Source organism: Arvicanthis niloticus, chromosome 4, assembly GCF_011762505.2.
Source record: "Arvicanthis niloticus isolate mArvNil1 chromosome 4, mArvNil1.pat.X, whole genome shotgun sequence".
Lineage (NCBI taxonomy): Eukaryota > Metazoa > Chordata > Mammalia > Rodentia > Muridae > Arvicanthis > Arvicanthis niloticus.
In genome coordinates, this window is record NC_047661.1 from 120,900,457 (window position 1) to 120,923,918 (window position 23,462).

The 23,462-nt window shown below is 38.7% G+C and overlaps 1 protein-coding gene across 3 annotated transcripts in view; it reads right to left on the reverse strand.

Annotated features, from left to right (window-relative positions):
• Nucleotides 1-787: 787 nt before the first annotated feature.
• The window catches only part of Sh3glb1 (SH3 domain containing GRB2 like, endophilin B1), a 33,834-nt gene continuing 11,159 nt past the window's right edge, over nucleotides 788-23,462 (reverse strand). The window contains exons 4-11 of one of the 3 annotated variants that reach the window (XM_034499359.2): nucleotides 20,561-20,694; nucleotides 19,389-19,481; nucleotides 16,100-16,186; nucleotides 14,220-14,243; nucleotides 11,385-11,474; nucleotides 10,841-10,941; nucleotides 5,728-5,956; nucleotides 788-5,337 (exon numbers count right to left, since the gene is read on the reverse strand). In XM_034499359.2, coding sequence (XP_034355250.1) covers nucleotides 5,230-5,337; nucleotides 5,728-5,956; nucleotides 10,841-10,941; nucleotides 11,385-11,474; nucleotides 14,220-14,243; nucleotides 16,100-16,186; nucleotides 19,389-19,481; nucleotides 20,561-20,694 — 866 coding nt within the window. In that variant the 3' untranslated portion in view covers nucleotides 788-5,229. The remainder of the gene's footprint in view (nucleotides 5,338-5,727; nucleotides 5,957-10,840; nucleotides 10,942-11,384; nucleotides 11,475-14,219; nucleotides 14,244-16,099; nucleotides 16,187-19,388; nucleotides 19,482-20,560; nucleotides 20,695-23,462) is intronic. The other 2 variants (XM_034499362.2, XM_034499358.2) reach the window with 2 other exon arrangements.

Below are 23,462 nucleotides of genomic sequence, written 5' to 3' on the forward strand. Positions count from 1 at the left end.
GAAGGCGACTCTGATTAGTGTGTGTTCTTATATAGGAGAAAGTATGAAGGAGGTGTGTCACAATGACTGTGTGGAGCTTGGAGGGCGTTACATTTTGTTCTTGGCTGCTGCACATGGCAGGTTAGCGGGCACATGAGTTTTGGGGAATTGTCTGTCTCCACCTTCCATGTCTCTGTGAAGGCACTGGGATTCCGGTGATTGCTACCATATTTGGCTCTGAGTGATACTGGAGATTCAACCTCAGGTCCTTAGGCTTGCACAGATATTTCCCCAGCCCCTCCATTACTTTTTTTTTTTTTTTTTTTTGGTTTTTCAAGACAGGGTTTCTCTATGTAGCCCTGGCTGTCCTGGAACTCACTCTGTAGCCCAGACTGGCCTCAAACTCGTGATCCTCTTGCCTCTGCCTCCTTCAGCAAATCCTATCAGCGTGCACTACCACAACCGGCTCTGTTTCATCAGCTAGAGAAAGAATGCTAGCTACTAGGTAACTGAGGAAAGATCTGAGTGTTGACAAGCGACTTGATTTCTGCCAACAACATTCACTACAAGCACCTTCCACACCAACTTCTGTGAAAGGCCAGCCGTGTTCAGCTTTACCAACTTCCAGTCCACTCCTCAGTTCCACTGCAGTGGCCACAGGGAAATCTGAGGTCATCAGGGAAGGGCTGAGACAGATGGAGCAACGTGCCCACTAGCAGGTGGAGGGGGGACTCGTCTGCAGCCCAAGCACACACAAGACAGAGAGCACTTAGGAGAGAGTTAGGGACACAAAGAGCTGGCAGCACAGTGTTCTTCAAAGCAGTTTATTAGTGAAAAACTGGAAACCTAAAAATTCAACAGTAGTTTAACAAAATGTGGCACATATGAAGAAATATCATGCATCATTAAAAAAGATATAGAAATACGTATGACACAGCAAGATAGGCGCGGTACTGTTGAGTGAAAAAGTTACAAAACAGCACGTACAATTTGATCCCGTTAAACAAAATCTGTAAGTGTGCAGAGACCCTGGAGGCCACACACCTCAGCTGCAGCCCTTTGCAGACGGTGGAGCTGTAAGCCGTGTTTATTTTTACCTCTAAAATGTTTCCTTTTGTCAGCATACTATGACTTGTATTAATAAAAAAGCATGAACAATTCTTAAAAAGTCTACTCTGTCGTAGGAGTAAGAGTACAGCGTAGGGACTGAGGTACAGAGGTGTGCATACATTAGTCTAATACTGCTTCACTGGTTTCTCAGGGGGTTTTGATGCTAAACCCCAGTTCAAAGGCACTGTATGGAAGTCTGGTGTTAGAGTTCGTCTTTCTTTAGAGCTGTGGTTCTCAGCCGGCCTAATGCAGTGGCCCTCTCATACAGTTCTTCATGTGGTGGTGACCCCAACAATAACATTATTTTCATTGCTACTTCATAACTATAATTTCGCCACTGTTATGAATTGTAATGTAAATACATGTGTTTTCTGATGGTCTTAGTTGAGCCCTGTGAAAGGGCCATGCAACACATGTGAAAGTCATCCACAGGTGAGAACCACTGCTTTAGACAATGGGTCCACATTCCCAAAAACCTGCGTCACTCTGGTCCTGTCGTTCTAAGCAATACTTTCCTTGCTGACACTGAATGTATGTATCCTTCTATCTTTGTACCCACTTGTTAGACTGGTCTGAAAGGACCTCAGCCAGTGAGAGTAGCAGTAAGGCTTACAGAGGCAAGGGGAAATGTTCAAGTGTTGTCAAATCGTAGGCGCCTGAGGGTGAATGGCCAGCCCTGTCAGCTCTGCAGAGCTTCTCATAACTGACTGCTGCAGGATCATGCAGATGGCTTACTGTGTAACTGTAGGGCCCTGCTTCCAGAATTTGGCTCAGTAGGTTTTGTGGAGGAAGACACAGTGGGAAAGCATTTTTTTCCCTTTTACCCAACAAGTATTTATTGAGCATATGTAAGAGCCAAGCTGTGTGCTAAAAATTATGATTAACATAATTACAGTCTCTATCTTAGAACGTCTACATTCTAAGGTGATAGTTACATGCTAAATAAATAAATTATAAAAATAACATAGTTATAATTAATAGTTAGAACATAGTAAAGAAAGTAAAATTAAGTTTTTGTCTTAAAATATTTAAAAAGCTGTCACAGGGGAGATGAATAGTACTAACCCATGTAGACAGAGTATAAATAAGGTAGCATGTTTGAAAACAGTTAGCAAGTAGCATTTCAACAGTTCCCAGAAGTGCTGGGGCTGCCTTTAAGTCTTGTACTTTGCCAACATTTGAATGAAGAAACAGTGGGGAGGCAGGTGTGCACTTTCCCTAACATCACCGTTTTAGGATGGGATACGTGCAGAGGGAAGCAGAGGGCTTGGAGCGATCTGCCTGTTAGCCATGCTATCCCTGACAGCTCTCCACTCTGGCTCGTGCAGACAGACAGTTCACTGCAAAGTTTCAGGTGTGGGGACTGTGTGTGACAAAGTTCGGCCATCCGTGAGAGCTCTGCATAAACTAGTCTGTCCCATCCTCTCTCCTCCTCCCTATTTCACCTCAGAGCCATCCTTCCTTCCTAACAGAGCTTCCTTTTGCTCCTGCTATGGCTCCCTGACTGGGAAGAAGGGCTGTAGCGATCGGGATGCCGCCTTAGGCTTACTTTCCTTGTCTGTCAGAGTGAGGTACATTCTCATTTTAGGAACCTCAGCTCCTGAAACATGAATTTTTTTTTTTTTTTGATTAGCACCATGAAAAAATGTTTTAACTATAACACTGTGGGTCAGATTACTTTAAGGTCAAAGGTAGCTAAAATCCACTTCTTTTTCAGTCTGTGGAGCCTATAAATATCTCCTTGTCTATTACTTCACGACTATATCCACCCTCCACTCATTACTGTGCTACTAAAATTATGCTCAGGGGCCAAGGGTTTATTTAAATAACTGTGAATTGCACCATGAATTAACAAACTTTTTAAGAGTTTTCTTCTATGCTTAACAATTGCCTTGGTCCTTTACCTGAGCAAAAACTAAATCCATAACTTTTAAGTCAAAACCAAAATTAAAACACCCAACCAAACAAAGTTCATTAAAACAAAATAACTAAACAACAGAACATGCCTAAAGATTATTGGATCTGACAGACAAGGTACAAGGGAACCTCTGGCCCTATGAAGACCGCAGTATAGCCCTCTTGTATCTAAGTGCTGGAAGGCACAAGGTCCTGCCACAGGTCTTACGCTGACTAGGGTGAACGAGCAGTTTAAGGCCAGGGGAGGATGAACTTCGGCAGCAAGCACAGCACAGAAGTAAGACAATGTCTCACAGTGCATGCTGCATGGTGTCAGGGACTGAAAGGGGCATCTGTGCTTACAAAGTGTTTACTATGTGCCAGGTCTTTGCCTAAAAGCACAAAACACAAAGTAACACTTGTGGAATAGTCTCCTGTTAGGTGACATACTTATTCCCATTTTACTGATTAAAAAATGGCAGCTCTAAATCTGACTTGAACCCCAAAGAGCCCAATATGTGAGGATACAAACACAATCAATTCAGTCCATATTTATATTTTCTCCTGCATTGCTCTAATCCCCATAAACTTAATTTGCTGAACTAAAGCTGCTGTTTAAAGCACCCTAATTTTTATAGTCCCTCAAAGCCTAAGTTTGGACAAATATAATAGATGGCACTTTAGGCTGTAAAACTTCCTTTCTGATGGGGAAAAAACCCAACAACACTTCATTCACTTGATTCTCTAGAACACTACCATCTCAAGCTGTTTTTGGAGTTCCTTAAGTATGTAACTCAAGTGTGAGTCGGAGCCTTACAGAACTAGAAAACTGCAGAGGGATTTATCTTACTGCAGAGAAAGGGGTTGTTAATGCTGGGACAAAGAACTAACTTTTCCATGTTTACCAAGCTCTTAGGTGCTCTTAACACAAACGGATGTTTTAAAGTGCTATTTAAAAGTACTTCAGAGTTTACAATTCAAGAATTTCTAAGTAAACAAACTACACTTCTGTACTTCATTGTTAAGCTACTCTGAAAACATTTATGCTCTCCTGGTTCTAGGCCTAACACAACGTTTTCCTTCTACTTGGGTCAACTTCTGACTTCTCAGACCCAAACTAGGTAATTCCTAACACAGTCCTTCTATTTCTCCCATCACAATCTCAATCCTGTCGGAGGTTAATCTCTCTTCTTGAGGAACATCTTGTTCACAGTAGTATACTTGGTTGATCAACAAAGTGCCTAGTCCTCAATAAATGTCTTCTGAATGGATGGATGAATGAATGAGACCTGAAGGTCTAACCTAAGAATTCCTCAATTGGTAATTTATAGCAATGTTTGCTGATGGATAGATGATATGGTCCTCATAGCAATTCTCTATGTCCAAATGTGTCATTAGTCATCTCCAGAGGGTGCACCGCATAACCAGAGACACTGCTGGAGAGACTCCATCCACTGTATGACTTAGCTTATCTATAGAAATGCCGCTGCACTAATCTGTATTCTACACACACCAGTCGTTCAGTAACAAATCTTTACTGTAGTGTAGATGTTCTCAATAGATGCAATTCTGATTATGCATCAAATTTTGGAAATTGAATAATCTTAAGATTATTCTTAGTGAATGAATTTGTCCCCAGTGTTCTGCAACCTTAACAAAATTATGAAATAAGGCAATACTTTTCAAGATTCAGGTTTAAAAGAAACCATCCAGTAGTGTATTAAACATAAATAAACCAAACCCAACCCCAGACAAGCAAAACTCCAAAGCCAAGAGACCCTACTAAAGCCTAGTACGTATGTCATCTGACTCCTACTGGGCAGCAAGGTAAAAGGAATTTTTACATTAATCTTTGGCTATTGTACCTAATAAATGAGTCACTGGTATCATGCACAATAAATTTATTTTGCATAAAAGAAAAAGCTTGCCATTAATGAAAAATTCAGTAGAAAAGAATCCTTTTGCTTTTAAGTTGGGGCTCAAAAGTAGAAGTTGCCTGTTAGTGAAACCTCAGTAGAAAGAGAATTGTTTAAGAAAACACTCTTATCATGAAATTGCTAACATAGATTCTGCAATGAAGGATTAACCATGCAGTTTTATTGGCAGAATGGCCAGTTTCTGATGGCTTATAATTTTTCTTTTTCAGTCTCTTATGACATTAACATTGAAAGATATTTAAACCTGCTTTAGAGTTATTTATATAAATATGGTGTCATGATGGGTAATCTCTCATGGTCTCCCTATTTAATTGAGAAGTTCTAAGTAGGTAATTGGCACCTTGCCCTTCTGGTTTCCTCTCTCCCCCATTAGCCAGTCGGAGTCCATTCCAACGACACTGAACACAGTGATTACCTACAAAATATAATATTTCCAGTTATTTACTATATTAAAAACAGGCATGTAGCAATTATCAGATTTGTATTAAATGTTTAAATTATTCACTATTTAAAGACTTAAAATATCCATTTAGCTGAAAAATTACATTTAGATGAAAAATTATGAATTTTATCAGTATCAGTTCTATTAACAAGTAAAACATGTGTAAACATTTAAAACATTATTTCTATTAATCTATTATATAAAATGATAATTTTAAAGTGTCAATATTAACAACTGAAATTCATGAAACGTTCATAATAAACTATCTCCAAGTTAGTAGTGAGAGATTTATATTTTGCTTTAATATTAGACTGGGTCTGTCCATCTGTGATCTTATTTTCTTCCTGGACAAATGTCACTCACCTCATCTGCCAGGAGGGACAGCTCAGTACTGTTTGCAGCATCGTAATCATAGAGGACTCTGGCCTTCCTGTTGCTGTTGGATTCTTTAAGGTCATTGAGGTTAGAAGGACAGGTGATTACCAGACTACCCGTTGAAGCCAGAGCAGAAGGACCAATTGCATTTGACAAAGCATACGGCACAGGTGTCCCAGAAGTCTGATTGTTGTTAGAAAGATAATTGGATGGAAAACTGTTGGGAAAAAAGGAAAGAAAGAAAGGAAGAAAGAAAGAAAGAAAGAAAGAAAGAAAGAAAGAAAGAAAACTCACTTTAACTATTTTTAAGTGATTAAGGTTCCTCACTGTCACCACTTGGTGGCACTATTTACCAACTTCCCCATTGGAAAGATGCAGTTCAATGAGGAAGTGTATGGTCTTTCTCTTCCCTTGTAGGCGGCACTCAAATATAAAATCCCTGAAAGTTTACTTCAAAGCTGTCTCTCTATAGACTTAAACTGAGAGAACATTATGGCTAATATTCCTCCTGGAGTGTATATGTGTGGATGTTTATTTGTAAGAGCTGCCAAGAATATAGATGCCATATATATTTTTGTACTTATACGTGTCTGTGTGTGTGTGTGTGTGTGTGTGTATGTAATATTAATCTCTCTTTTCCTCTGTCAATTGTTAAAACAAAGAAAAGCTAAATAGTAAGTAGTATTGTAAAAGTGAAGTTTCCTTACTTTTTTTGGAAATATTTGGTTGCCCAAGCTTTGTCATAAAACCAATATATCACATTTTCCTATCAGCCAACTTACAAGAATGCACTATCTAACACACAGCACTGCTACTTTATGAAGAACCAATGTCATAACTACCTTACAGGACACACAGCCTGAGAGAAAAACATTCAATTTAATATATTATGATTGATAATTATGATGAAATATAAAACTCAACAGAATATAGCAAATTTTACAAGAAAATTTTTCTATTAATTTTAAAGGAAAAGTGAAAGTCCTACAAAAGCGACATAGTGTAGTGTTCCATGTGTTTACAGCTGCTTGTGTGGTACTCTCTACACTGAAGTGTAGGCCTGTGCATGCCAAGCAGATGCTCTTCCATGGAATCAGATATCCTGCCCTATAGTTATGCTTTAATCCATCTAGTCATTAACACATATAAGGCCTTTCATTTGTTAGGCAGTATGAAATTCATGCCTCAGAAAATAACATTGTCCTTAATTTTTTTCTATTTATTTTACATTATGTGTATGCATGTTTTACCTGCATATATGTATGTGCACTACACATTCCTGTTGGATCCCCTGGACCCAAGGTTACAGATAGTTGTGAGCTACCACATGGGTGCTGGGAATTGAATCCAGGTCTACTCAAGTGCAAGTTCTCTTAACCAGTGAACCATCTCCATAGCCTGATGGAATTCTCCGATGACCACTGTGCTGCCTAGAACCAGTTGGCCACCAGCAACATGCCCTGTAGTACCTACTCTTGTTTCTGCCCGAGCCTGTTCCTTCATCTGACCACAGAGGCCAATAGTGCAGGGATCCTGTGCTTCCATCCCACCCTTCCGTAAGCAGCTCTCCAGACCTTCACACTAGTCACCTATATACTGTCCCATCTGGTGTTGCAAACATCTGAAGATGTTTCATTGTTAAAACATATAATTCCTGACTAAATGAAGTATTATATAATTCTTGTATATAATACATATACTTGTATGAAGTAGTATATAATTCTTGGTGATTTTAATATCTATACAGACAATTTCCCCAAAACTTTAGCCTCTTACATTCATGAACTTCTGTGCTGGTTTCTCACCAGATCCCAGCTGCTGTCCATCCTCAGACTCCCTCCCATCTAGACCGTACTAATCTCAGTAAATGTAAGGTGAAGAACCACAGTTTCCACTGTCTTCTTTATCACATTTCCCCTGATACTTCCATTTAAGCAGTCTGCCAGTACCACACTAGTCTTCCTTCGTGCCCACAGTCAGTTATGGTAACCATTCTGTGCCTGCATACTCTTTCATACACTACATTCACTTGGCAAAATCTCCCTAACACACAGACTCAGTACTAGTGTAGTGACTGTGTTGGAAGAAAAAGAAAAACTGTTGCTTTGTCTTACCTTTGTGAGTAGAACTCCTTAAATGGTCTACAATGGTGCCTGGCATTGTACATTAGGTCTAGGAAATTCACCTGTTTTCCTGGTGACCATTTTATAGCCTCTCATTTACCTTCAAAATGCCAGCCATTCTCCCCAAAGCCTTGCACCCAGCCGACAGACTTACTCTTTTTTAATGAAGAGGACTAATAACAGCGAGGGAAGTGGTGCCTAGTCTCCTACTGTTGACGGGCTGGCTGTATTCTGGGGTTGATCCTGTTCTAGGCACAGAACTGTGTCTTGAGGGAGACAACTCTAGTAATCCCTCTGTCCAATACAATCACACGCTCTCAATCTGTCTTTCTCCACCACTGGGAAACCACTGTTAGTTCTGAAATTAAAGGAACAAACCTGCAGATGTCCTTCCCTTTGGATGTGCTTTACAAAGAACTACCTGGAGGCTTTGCTCAGTCTGCTGTCACAATTCCTCTGCCAGCCTCTCACACAATAAACAACGGTGCCGCTGTCTAGCCAGCTGCTCTCATTGATTCAACTATCTGTGTCTTACTGATTCAACTCTCTGTGATATGATTAGTATTCTCTCCAGCCTGCCACCTCACCACAGAGCCCAGACTCATATACCTTAATTTTAAAAAAAAGTGTTGAAAGGTTAAGGCCTTTTAATTACCAGAATAATAATAATAAAAAAAATCACTAACTTCGTGCTTGGTACTTGTTTCCTTATGTATAGTTTCCTATGAACTATCAGTGCTCATCCTATGGTGGCAAAGATAGCAAAGTCTATGAAAAATGCCTGTGAGGTGTCTGCAGAGTGTCTGGGCACAACTTATACCCTTACAGAAGTGACAGATGCTACTCAGCTACGACTACCAACAAGGCTATCACAACATGGCTCTCCTCTCTAGGAAAAGCTTTGGGTTGGTTAGTGTGGTCTTCATGCTTTGTTACTTGTTAAGGTCTGCATATTAAAACCTAAAGTAACTAACTAACTAGATAAGGTGTTTCATTATGTCTCCAGGCTGACCTTCTGCCTGGGCCTGAGTACCAGGTTTGCAGCATGTGCCATTACATCCGACCTTCTCTTGAAAAAGGATCTTGGAATAAACTAGAGGGTTAACACTTCCTCAATTCCTGTCACAGTAATACAATCCTTTGAAGGTAGAAAGGTAAGACGACTTTCTTCTCTAGGAGTACAGTGACATGGCTGTGCTTCCATGGCTGAGAGCCCAGGACTGAGTAGCTTAAGTATGAATGACTAACAAGCACAACCTGTCTGCGACACTCAGAGTCTCAAAGCAAGTGGGAATAAATGTTCAGGTTTCTCAGACTTAAACTGTTCTGCCTTCAGACATGAATACTACGACCAAAACACCAAGTATGTAGAAATGTAAACCAGGCAGAACTACCAGAAAACTAATAGGCCAGTTTACTTTGAAGATCTAAAATTAGCTTTGTGATGTTGCCTAACTTAAGTGTAGGCCTAAATCTGAAGAATAAGTTTGCAGGATGAACACTGCAGTGACTCTTTTCAAACTCTTATTTCTTGAGACAATGCCCTGCTGTTTTTCCTTCACATGTCACACATCACTGCTCTTGCTCAATGGTTCTGTAAATACCTGACTCCTTACTACAATTTACTTTTGCGGCCATTCATGCTGCAACTCTGTCCACACCTCTAGCCGACAAACAACTCCTTATTCTCTACAACCCTGCTCTCATTAGAATGAAAGTATTGTCAATTACCCAACCTCGCTGCTTCTCTCGTGTATCCTGGTCTGCCTGTCCTGTAAGATCCGTCCCTGCCTTGCTCTCCATCTAGATGGCTCTCACTAAAACAACTCCATCTGGGAAACTCAGCTACAATCAGCTGGGCCATAATTAGATGTCCTCACCACATCCCACTCCTTCTACCACTTTACGTGGCTGGTCTATCCATGGCTCTTAGACTCCTAAACGCATTGTTAAACCATCGCCTTACATATGAGCTCCACCAAGGCAAATACCTTAGCTTGTTTGCTGACATAAGTCCAGAATATATTTTCCATCTAAGGCAGGGATTCTATAAATATTTGATAGTTAAATGACTCAGTTATGTGCTTTGTATACCATTTTGCTTTAAAGTATATTACCGTACTCAAAATAATTATGTAAGGGGCTTGAGGTCTTCAGACTATTCTAAAATTAACAAGTATGAATTAGCTTGCCTTTAAGAATAAAATGTTAATATAGTCATATCTATCTTCCTCAACAAACAGCAAAAAGTATTCAGCAGTAAGAGAAACACTAGAAACCCGTTCTCCTCATCTTAGGTAACATCCTTTTGTGCTAGAAAAGCTAAAAATCGTTACCTCAGAACTCTGATAACAACAAAAAGGCAACTGTATGAAAGCTAACAGAATCTGTAACTCTTCTAATTTTATTCCTACTGTTGGTTTATACATAAAAATATTAAATTTTTTTAAACTAAATTTCATTTATTTTCTGTGGTGTGTGTGCGCGCGCCATGGTGGGCGTGTGGAGGTCATGTGTACATCAGAGGATACCTTTCAGGTGTTCTCTCCTTTCACCATGTGGGTCCTGGGAATTGAACTCAGGTCATTAGGCTTGGCAGCAGGAGCCTTTATGCACTGAGCCATGTCACCAGCCCCCACATATAAAAACGTCTCAATTCTTTCATCAGGACCTAAACAAATGATGTCTTGTTGCTGTTGTTGTTAGTGTGCAGAGTAGAACTTTAGCATAGCACTTGTCATGGCTTTGTTTGTTTCATTTATTCCTCTTCCTGCTGCCCTCCCTCATGACCCTGCTGGCTGCCCTGTGAAGTGGAGCCTCTTGCTTTGCTTCCCATCTTGCTGTTGCAGTGCTGGGGTAACAGATGCATGCTGCTGTGTCTGATTTCCTCAGGTCACCATGCTTGTGTGCCCAGTACTCACCCACTGAGTCTATCCTCCCCTTTATCATGACTTTCATATATAAAAGGGAGATGCTACCTTCCCAGTTGTTTTTGTAGGTCTAACATGTACTGGTAACACTGGGCATAGTAAGTCATCTGGGCTTCTACAAAGTCATTCAGACAGCGGAGATGATGGGCCTGCAATGGAAAAGTGACAGTCAGTTCTCAGACATTCAAGTGGCACAAGCCAAGGGGAACAACGGATAACACTGTCAGGAGGGAGAATAAGCTGGAGTGACCTACTGTAAAGCTTACTAATGGGGCTTTTGTATTAGGGTTATAGGACGAATTACTGGTGAGCAATATGTTGACAAATTTGCTTAGCCAACAGGAACCAGCAGGAGGATTTATGAAGTGTACAAAATGTGTGGTGAGATGTGAGAGAAAATGAACACATTTCTTCAGATCCTTGTAAACTATCTTCAGCTTTCCTTAAGAGATAACTACCACAGAAAGCTCTCCTTAAATGCAGTATCTGTTAAGTACCTCAGGGCGCCTTCAACTGCACAAACTCCTCCTCAGCTGCCTAAGTGCCGTCTCAGCGTCTCAGCGTCTTTTGTTGGAAATGACTTAACACTCACGTGTGTACTGCTGATTCCCTCTAGCAGAAGTCGGGTAATCTCTGCCTGACGATCAAATTCACTTTGAGTTATTCTTAATTCCTGTTCAGACTGAAATTAGAACATACTGTTAGGCTCTCAATAGAAAACTTAGTCCACTTTACAGATACCAAAACGAAAAAATGAAAAGAAAGAAATTCCCCCAATATACTCCAAATTAGAATCTGATAATACATTAACTTTTGTGTGTGTGTCTTAACTGGTTTTTAGTTTCTGGACCTACCTGTGTCACCAACACAACAGACACAAGTGATTCTTTACAACAGCTGACTCATGCCAAAGCTTAAGTTGAAGATATTATGACTGTCAAGATATCCATGTACTTTTTCTAGTTTTTTTGCTGGACTGAGTGAGTACTTTACAAAATCATAAGAGTACCATAGTTTTATAAGTATAAAGCAGTATTACATTCAAAAACTCTCAATTATTATTGTGTGCTTTTCTTTTGTACTTAAAGTTAACAATAGTCTTCAAGTACAAATAGATTAAAGAGTAGAGCCACATACAGGCTTCCTTCCCACCTCGTGTTTAGTTACTCAACACTTGTTACTAGGATGGGCTCTTGGTTTCCTTCATGAGATTCTTGGTCCTATACCCTAACTTTCTTTTACAATTTCTCCCTAAGTTATGCATAATAGGCTTTAGTCATTAGCATCGTTAAGATTAAAGTTTTTCTACCAGTTATGGCTGGTCTTGAGTGTTGTGCTAGTACACCCATTTCAAAGGAAAAAGGAAGTGCTCTAACATCCTGATTTGCATGATATAAATACCCTCGCTGGGGCTTGTTTCAAGTTACCAAGATGAAGACACTGACTTTGGAAATAAGAAGTAGGTAGCACTATTAACTTCTGTTTACCACTAGAACAAAACAGATCATGGGAAAATCATCAAAATCTAAATATACTAAATACTGACATTAAAGATCTCCAAGCTGGTTAGAAGTAGTTTGTAGGAAAGAGAAGAGGAAAAAAACAAAACAAAACAAAACAAAACAAACTTCAGAACTTATTTGAAATAATGAGCTTAATCCCACAACTGGAAATGACCACAGGTGAGACTCTCTACTATAAACAATCAATCATATGCAGACAATCAACATCATTCCCAACATCATCATAAAGCAAGGTCAAACAGTCTCCTTTATAGCCTTCTTTATCTTGGAGATCCTTGGTAACAGAAGTGGCTCCATGAACCAGTTAACAATGAAGTACAGGACCAGCTGCTCTAGAATCCTACCCAAGAGTCCCCTTCTGTTCTCTCTCTCTCTCTGCTTCCCATGACAGATGAAAATGTGGCCAGCCGGCTTCCTGATCCTGTCACCATGTCATGCCTTCCCTGCTAGGACAGACTCCCTCTAGAACCAGAAGCCAAAGTTAACTTTCTATCTCAAGTTGCTTTTGGCCATGGTATTTTTATCTCTCCATCTTAAGTTTATTCTCTCACATGGTGTTCTGCCTTCTTTTCATGTTAGAGGTTCAAAAGCAATGAGAAGCCAGGGTGGACCACAGTAAGTTAAGATCCCACAGAGGAGGATGAGACCTTAAGTCAAGGATTTCACACATTGTGCTGACAAACCACACAGTCAATAGTTCAAGAAACAATGCCTGAAACACACTGTAAAGTCAGCAGTTTTATACGTGATCAAAGTTAAGGCTTATAAAGCTATCTAAATATCTGAGGTCACAGTTCACACCTGTCCTCACTGCTGACCCCTCATTTGGAATGCAGACTTTGGTAGGCCTGAGGGTAAATGGGGCGCTCATGACAAATGTCTTAAGACCTCACATAGTATTTGAAATGGATCTACAGTCAAATTAGATTTTTCTTCTTTAAATTATTGAGTTATAACTTGATTTCCTGGCCAAGAGAAAGTAAAAGATAGTAACAGAGGCAGAGGGACAGCTGACAGCAGGCAGAGGGACAGCTGACAACAGGCAGAGGGACAGCTGACAGCAGGCAGAGGGACAGCTGACAGCAGACAGAGGGACAGCTGACAGCAGGCAGAGGGACAGCTGACAGCAGGCAGAGGGACAGCTGACAGCAGGCAGAGGGACAGCTGACAGCAGGCAGAGGGACAGCTGACAGCAGGCAGAGGGACAGCTGACAGCAGGCAGAGGGACAGCTGACAGCAGGCAGAGGGACAGCTGACAGCAGGCAGAGGGACAGCTGACAGCAGGCAGGGGGACACTTTTACAAGTAGCAGTATCACACTAAAGGGAAGGAGGAAATAAAAAGATCCAATTGTCACATAGTATAATGATGGGTATCTGTAGTTGTGATGTTAACTATAAATAAAATATTTGCTATGCTGTGTATTATACAGCTTTAAACTATATATTTTATGGCTATTCCTATAAAATGACAGAAACATTCATTTTGGTGCTCAAGAGAACCACCTTTCGTTTCCTCAGACCCAGTTCTCTGAAGACATGGGGTCACAATATTTAGTGCTGTTTACATTTAAAGTATCATTGAAAAAATAACTGTCAATAAATAATTCAAGTATTTCACCTGTCTTCTAGCAAGGTGTTGTATGAATACCACTTGCTTAACCATTGTCTAGAATTCCTCATGGTGCATACAGGATCTCTGGAGCATAATTCTAGTGCTGTGTGGAGCGGCTATTAGTAAACAGACTTGATAATTTCCGTAACTTTCAGATTCTTAAAAGATTTGTAATACAGGTCACAGATATGAATGGCTCCAGGCTGGTACTCAGCTGCTCTTCTAGTGTTCATTAAATGAATGACAATCACATGTTTGTTTCCTGATCCAGGAGTTTAAGGTTTTACTTACTTTTGTCACTTCCTCTGCCCAAATCTAGCCAGCATTAAAAATTAGAAAGAAACATACAGCATGAAATAAAGTTGGAATTTAACATTTTCTATGACCTAGTATAGAAAAATGTACTTTAATTTAAATGGCATATTCTCTCCCTTACAAAGTTAACACAGTAGTAATCTAAATCAGTATAGTTGAATATATTATGAAGTCTGCCATTTATATATATCAACACTACCAACTTAAAAATCCTATAACTTTACAAGTAAGAATAACAGCTTTCTCAAATGGAGAAATCTGATTTATCATAGAGAACCTACAGTCTCTCATATGAAATGAAAGGTCTGAACTATATGATTTCTAACTTCTCTTTGAGGTATATATTCTAAAATTTTAGAAAATAAAAAAATAAATCAAGGATATATGGATACCAAATGCTACTGATACAACTATTTTTGGGGAGAAGCAATCACTTTGAGATATAATACATCTAGGATTGCCAGTTAAGTATCTTTATTGTAGATAGATGATAAACAGCTGTAAAACAAATGCTTTTAATAAATCAAGCAAAGTCTTGCTAATTGTTTAGGATATATTTTTTAACCATAAACAAAAGGAAACCTATGATTTACATAAAATTAAAAATGACTGAAATAGTCTCACCCTTCTCAGTTACCTACAGATAAGACAATGGAAATAAATAAATGCATTCTCTTGCTATCTAAAAAAAAACCTGTAATTTTGCCAGGGCTTCAAAAATTAATAGGTAGAAACAAGAGTTAATATCAAAACATCAGGTTTTTTCCCCTGCTTTTAGCTCAATGCTAATAGAATAAAAGTAATCAATCAATGACCCATTAATTATTAAGTATACTATTGATGTCTTTCCACGTTCAATGGAAGTAATTTATTTAGAATATAATTTCAAATTTGTGTGTGTGTGTATAGTATATGCATTCATTTGCACGTGCACGTGTGTAGTGTGCGTATGTGTGTTGTTGGTACAGAGATGTAGAGGGCAGACTGACTACACGTGACTTCCTTGACTAAGGCTCTTTGCCTTATTCTTGGTTAGGTCTGTCACTGAAGCTGGAGCTTTAGCACCTGCTCCAGGGATATTCCTATCTCTGTCCCTGCCTCCAAGGTCAGGGTTACTGATATGCACTGCAATACTTGGCTTTTATGTGGGTGCTGGGAATCCAACTTCAGTTCCTCGTGCTTGCATGGCTAGCGCTATACTGACCAAGACATGTATCCAGCCCAAAGGACTATCAATTGCTATAAGCTAACATGAATGAACTGTGTCTATATTCACATAATTTTACTTCATTAAAGTAAAAATGTATCTCAAAAATTTCTTCGATTTGAGCTCAATTTGTATGAACATTAACTATTATAAACAATTTTCATTATCTTACTCCAGGCTATCACCATTCTGAAATTTTAACCTAGTATTAACACTGGATATGGAATAGGCCTGGCCACTGGGATTGGTGTCATCCAGGAATGGCAGAAACAATAATTCTGTGTTGAATTTCAGTGATAATACAGTAAGTAGTGAAGTTACTAAACAAAACCAAAAACCAAAAGACAAAAAAGCCCCAGTCAATTTATATACTTTCACATTTTTCCAAGTAAGGTAAATCGTGTTAATTTTCATCGCTAAAATTAACTATGAAATTTCAGCCTAAACTAACACTAAATGAACATCTTTTACTAAATGAAAAAGTGCACGGTTTTAAAATCTGCGTTTGGCACGGCCAATAAATTTGGCTGTTATAATGTGCTAGCTGTTCTTCCAACTGGCATTTTTTGCCTCGACTTAATCAATGTGAAGCTAATAGCAAGAGAAGGCATTTTATGTAAGATGTAGAAAACACAGTAGGCCAACAAACCTTCAGCCATTTTACATGCAGGAAGTTGAGCATGTAAGAGAAATTTACCATAATGTTATCTCCTTCAGGGCGGGCGGAGTTTAGTTGCTTAAGTGCATAGGTGAGAGACAAAGAACACATTATCCCATGAACACACCGAAAGGGTTACTGTTGCACAATAAAGCACATGTTCAACAGGCAGTGAGAGCGCATGTCCTTTATTTAAAAAGAAACAAACCGTATTTGTTTGTCTACATAGTTCATGTAATAGTGCCTATCTAGCGATACAGAACTTTCAAAACAAAATCCAGTTGATACTTAATTTGCAATCAGACTCATTTATAGAAAACATACTCTTTAAAAATCACAAATGAACATCATTAAATTTTCATCTATGACAGCCTACTTCATACCAACGCACTTCCTGTTTACCACTCATTCATACCCTGTGAACGTCTGGCCCTTCAACCATTTTCTCAGCCATACAGATCCTGCTTATATCCATGAAAGACAAGAATCCCTGCATTTCTAATAGGCTGTACATGCAAGCATGGGCAGCGAAGTTCAGTGCGCTAACCTACTGGGTCACAGGCTGAAGATTTGCATTGCTGTGGAAACACTGAAGTCTAGACAGAATTTATCTGAAAAGACACTTTCTCAGATTCCTTTAAATGCCAAAGAACACTAAAACCAATTTTTTTTCTTCTCATTAAACAAAAGTTTTTTTTTTTAAGCTACTATTATGACTAAGTTACCAAATATAGGTGCCTTATGAGTTAAATGTACTAATTCAACTTTCTCCTTGCTTCTCTGCCATGATTGTTTACTGCTGTTTTTGTTTTGTTTTGAAAGTTTCTTACCCCACACTGGCCTCAAACTCAGAAGGCACCTGAGGCGCTCTCTCAAGTGCTGGGATTACAGGCCTACCTATGTCTGGTTTTCTTTATTTCATTACTATTTATTTATTTATTTATTTAGTGGTGCTGGGAATGGAATTAGGGCAAGTATTCTATGACTGACCACGCTCTCAGTAGAAGTATTACTGTATCAACTATTTTTTCATAATCACTGTAAAACTTTTTTATTCTCACTATGCTGGATATTATTAGAGAAATGCTTCTGGTATGTTTTAGTATTTTTCAGTACACAAACCAGTAAATAGAAGTTATTCAATGCTGGAGACAGGTAGATTATGTTTGGTGCTGTTTTTGCTTTGTTTTTTACTGATATGGCTAAGTCTAATTTACTAATTTGTGAATTGAGGGTATCAGAAATGTTGCAGTACTAATGAAAGTAGAATACATTTAACAAAATTAACATTCAATACAAACAGAATTTAAAGACCAATAACAGGAAAACAATAAATGAAATATTTTAGAAAGTAGTGATGAACCCCCCTCCCAAACCTTACTAGTCCAGTAATGGGTAGTGACAAAATAACTCATGTTAAAAAAAAAAAAAGAGTAGTGAAATTAAACAATATCTAGGCTAAGAAATACCCTGTTTACTTGCTAGCTAAAACCCAAGAAATATATATATATATATTTTCTTTCTTTCTTTCTTTTTTTTTAAAGGCAAACCTAAAGTGCCAGTGGTTTCTACATTTTCATTTACCTGAAGAACAGGGGACAGAACGCATTTCACCTAATGGAGCATGCCTCAAGGATACATGCAGTAAGTAATCAACTTAGAGGACTTTTCCTACCCAATGGAATTCACATTTATGGCAATGTCTGAAGAAGAATAAGTCAAGTAGGGGAAAAACCAGCATTTTTGTCTGGACTAATATTTTCATTATTTGGCTACAGATAAATTTTGTTTATGTAATGCAGTAATTCTAGAAATTTTAAATCAAATTGCTGGGTTATACCGCTGTAACATCTTTTAATTTTCATGGCTGTAATAACTGCCAACAGCTCTCCAGACTAGGTTTTCCAGCAGGTGTCCATTATGTTTCGTTCCTCTCGTAAGAGTACTGCTACAGTATTTTAGTCTAATCAGAGGGCAGTTACCATCAGGTCTGTGCTTCTGGGCACTTGCATCCTCACACTTGTTAAATAAACGTTTCAACTGGAACCTGGCAATACTATTCTTATTCCACAATCATCAGATTTTTTTTTTTCTACTCCAGATATTTATTTTTCCCTTATTAAGGGAATAATTATCCTTGTTAAGATTTTCCTTATTATAAAGTTAGGATCTTAAAAGTCAATCTATACTAACTTATCTATCATAACAACTAGAAACGAATAAATTAATGTCGGGTCTCTTGGCATCTACTGCATTCATTTATAAAATGTGAATTTTACAGATGGTCTGTTTAATGGAAACCACTCTGTGATGATGACATTGTGATAAACTGAGAAGTGAAAATGAAAGAGAAATACTGTCTTCTCAGAGCCAGCCCTGCCCAGCACTCGCTAATATGAAGTATATACTTCACTATCCAGTAATTCTCGACCTTTCTTTCTCCAAAGGAAACTATGGGACATCCCTGGCATTGTGGCTATGTCCTTACTATGCAATGACTGTGGCTGTGGTGGCAGGTCCTAATATCATGCCCCTTAACAACACACATCCCTATGCTCAAACTTAAATGGCAGCTTCCTCTAACAAACTCCTATCTGTTTATAATACTATTTTTCAAACTGTTACATCCTGATTTAAGTACTGTACATGATGGAATTAAAATATAGACAGCATACCGATAAAAGTTATATTTAAAAGCACTGAACTATCATATTTAATATCAGACAATTAAAAAAAAACCCCTATTTTTAGGCCGATTTTTTAAAAAATATACCCAAACTTATTTCTCCATATGGTTTTCTTCCTTTTCAAAAGAGCCACCTGGGAGACCATGTTAACACTATTCAACCTTTTTGGAACTATTCTTGTTGACAATTCCTTTGAGTTAGACATGGAAAGAAAATTCATTTACTTTTTAAGCCAGAGAGAAATATTTTCAAATTTGATTCATTTTCACCTTAATTAAAATCTTTTTCCATTCCTACGATATCTATTTCCCCCTTTTTAAAAAGCATATTAGCCATGCACACTAAGACTAAAGCACAAAGCAGCTTTAGGAGATAGCTTCTTGTTGGTGATTAATGCCTCTTCATAGTGACAATTTTGTATTGGCTGATGCATTTAGTTCTGACCAATCCCTCTCATAATAGAGATGTGGCCTGCTTGCCACACTCTTCTGTGATCTGCGTTTTACATGATGTATTGGCAAAATACTTCAGTCTCTGAAGTTACTGAGCTGAAATGGTTGTCTATTGAACACAGATAGATAGACACTACTTACTGAACTCTTAGTCTCTGCAGCTTTTGCCTTTTTTAGTCTTGTTTTTGCAGCATCCAAATCCAGTCTCTTATTCTGTAACAGTTTCCTTTCTTTCTATAAATAATTAAAAAGAATAAAGTAAAGCCAAGGATGCTAAACGCCATAAGTCTATCCATACACTGGGCTGCTGTTCTCACTGTGTCACAGCAGCAAATAGAACTCAACTGTTACCAAACGAGATTTCAAATTTGCAGAGTACATAAACAGTATATTGTTCTTAACAGTAATTCAAGTTTCTATGTAATGCTTTATAAAACTGTAATAGAGTCCATTTTCTTCAGTTTTATATTCCATATATCAGATTTCATCCTACTGACATATTATTATTTTTTAATGGAGGGGACTAAACCTGCTTTTATCATGCTAGGCAGACACGCTACGACTGAGCCATGTTCTTGGCTTAAGCTAGTATCTTCTTTAGTAATTTCAATTTAAGTCAAGCCCAGACTACTTATGTTCACAGCGGTAAAGCACGGTAGGCATACTGAAGTGTCCTAGGATCTTGTGTAGTATGGAATACGTAGTGTGTACGCGATTCCAGGGCTGTACGTACAACAATGAGCAGCACTGACAAGGTCTTGGGGAGAAACATTCACCAAGGGCTTCTATTCTCTGTCAGTAAAAAGACAAGCTTTCTGGACTGACGGACTAAGTTTATAAAGAAAGTGACAATATAAATGTTTATGCTTCAGCGATGAATAGCATTTAAAAACAACACACTTCTTTGAATATATAGCTGAACTATAGAACAGAAATACAATTTTTGATACTTAGGTTTCTAGTTAGTTTAAAGTAACATGCAAGTATACTATAGTGATATTTTATTTTCATAATTATTCCAGGAATTTCTCCATAGATTTAAGTGTTGCTAATGCATGAAAATCAATGTGCAGGCATAACAACAATAGTGTAGGGATGAACTCTGGGAGCAACAGCAATGCAGGGCTAAACGCTGGGATTGTGTGACAAAAGCCCTTTCCTGAGGTTCAGTTTGTGTTCTGGTGAATATGCACCTGTTTAGAATATTTAAGCATTTAAATCTGCAACATTTACCATAACTAAGAGGGTAGATTACTCATTAAAGACAGAGCAGCAGGCTAAGTTGCTGACAAATGGACCATTGTCCTACTTACTGCGATTGTTTTGTAGTCCCCTTCTATAAAGTTTCTTAAAGGAGTGAGGAAATTTAAGGCTGATGTTTGAATCAGCTCTCTGTCAGCTGTTCCAATTCGCTTCTGGGTTTCTCCACATTTAATAAGGGCATTGCCTTCAAAGGAACAAAAAATTGTGTCTTTTTAAATGGTCTAGTAATATCAGAAAATATAATTTACCTGCTTGATCTGCTTAAAGGTTGACTGTCAGCCTGTTTACATCAGCAGAATCAAACATTATTTGAAAGGTACACTTATTTAAAAATAAATGTAAGGTAAATATCTAAATATCTAAAGGACAAAGATGAACTAAGTGCCTATCATCTCCTAACAATAACCTCTGACAATGAGATTAAAGGGGATAGGTACACGAGACAAAGCTGGCCTGGGGATGTAGCTCAGTACAAGCACAGTCTTTTACTGGGTGGATCATGTCACAGTCTGTCCAGTTTCTACATCTACATCCACCTCAAATCACCTAAGACTTACACCTTAATAAAAGCTCATATTGAGGCACCAGGGGGTAGCCTGGAGATGTTGGAAAACTGGGACACAATGTAACTCTCGGTAGCTCCATTCACTAGGCTTGTGTCCACGAGCAATCAGCACCCATGGACCTGTGTGTTTTTGTTGGTCCAAAACAATGGTTTCTTTCTACCTTTTTGAACTTACTAGACTGTCTCATGGTTCAAAGGAAACCCTATAAATCAAACCTGGAAAGTGTGAAGATATTTAAAATTCATTCATTTTTGTTATCATAAGCCAGGAGTGATGAGTAGTGTTAACTGTCAACAGGACAGAATCTAGAACTGCCTGGGAGAGGGGCTCTGGGCATGCCTGGAGGTAGGGTGTTAATTTAGGTAGGCTATATCTTCTCTGTTGGTGGGACTTTTCTCTGGACTGGGACTGCAAACTTTAAAAGAACCTTTTGAAAGCAGGTTCATCTCTGCTTCTAACACAGATTCAATGAGTCTTAGATGCCTGCTGCTGTGACTTCCCAGCCATGACCCCACTGTAATCTGGAAGTGTGAGTCAAAGAAACCCTTTCTCTTTCTCTTTGGGAAGGGGACGAGGGAAGGGGATGAGAGACAGACAGACAGACAGACAGACAGAGATCTCACTTACTCACTCACTCACATTTTAACAGAGGCAAGCCCTGATATTTAAACTTTACAGTAGCTAAGCAGAGGCAGAGAGTAGAGTCACAGAAGGGAAGCCACACAATCAGGATTCTATTTCCAGTTCTACTTCTATAAGCTTGTGCTCTGTAGATCTTAATCCTTCTATGTTCAAATGAGATTAGGTCCATACTGGTAAATAGTTAAGAACTCCTGTCTCTGGATACAGACATTTGTATTTGAATAGCTACCAATGTGCTCACAGATTCTTTAGTCTCTTCAAATCTCAAAAAATTTCTTGTTTTTAAAATGGGTATAACAGAATTTCTACAATTAACAATGTTACAAAGCAAGACCCTGTCTCAGAACTCCAAAGGATATTTTAAAAAATGAGGATTTACCAAAATTACAAATATATTGTGTTTAGCCCAGTGCCCGGGATATACATTTTTAGCCACTTTTTCTTGTAATAGATTCTTAAAGTCCAGTTCCAATTACCAGATACATTTACCAGAATTACTAGAAGTGCAAATTGGTTAAGAAAAAGAGAAAATTTAAAATATTTTAATATTCATATTCCCTAGACTCTACCTATCTCTGATAAAGAGCACAGAACAAGCAAGCAATACATCATGAATAAAGCAGGAAGTTTCCCTAGAATTAGCAATTATTATTAGCAGTAAATTTAATTTGAAATTTAATTAGTTCAGATTTCTCAAAGAAATCAAAGAATACACTGTAAATAGTTTAATGTTACATATATTTAAAAAGCTATTCAGGTGGTTAATGGTATTATATAATATTTAGGTTTATTTCCTTCTGACACAAGCAGAGTATTAGTCACAGAAATCTAAATTAATCCTATGTCGTAAGAAAATTAGGTCTGACAGTAGAAACATGGTGAGGTTCATGTAGGCCCAGAGACAACTCACTAGGGAAGGGCATTTGCACCACGGCCAACAGCCTGAGTTTGACCCCTGAGACTCACATGATGGAAGACAGATAATTCCTGCCAATTGTCCTATGACCTGTGCATAAACACTGCAGTACACACACACACATCCATATAGGCACACACATTCACACAGATGCACACACACATCCATATAGGCACACACATGCACACAGATGCACACACACATCCATATAGGCACACACATGCACACAGATGCGCACACACATGCACACAGATGCGCACACACATGCACACAGATGCGCACACACACACATCCATATAGGCACACACATGCACACAGATGCACACACACATATCCATATAGGCACACACATGCACACAGATGCACACACATATCCATATAGGCACACACATGCACATAGATGCGCACACACACATCCATATAGGCACACACATGCACACAGATGCGCACACACACACATCCATATAGGCACACACATGCACACAGATGCACACACACATCCATATAGGCACACACATGCACACAGATGCGCACACACACATCCATATAGGCACACACATGCACACAGATGCGCACACACACATCCATATAGGCACACACATGCACACAGATGCACACACACATGCACACAGATGCGCACACACACACATCCATATAGGCACACACATGCACACAGATGCACACACACATATCCATATAGGCACACACATCCATATAGGCACACACATCCATATAGGCACACACATGCACACAGATGCGCACACACATCCATATAGGCACACACATGCACACAGATGCACACACACACACATCCATATAGGCACACAC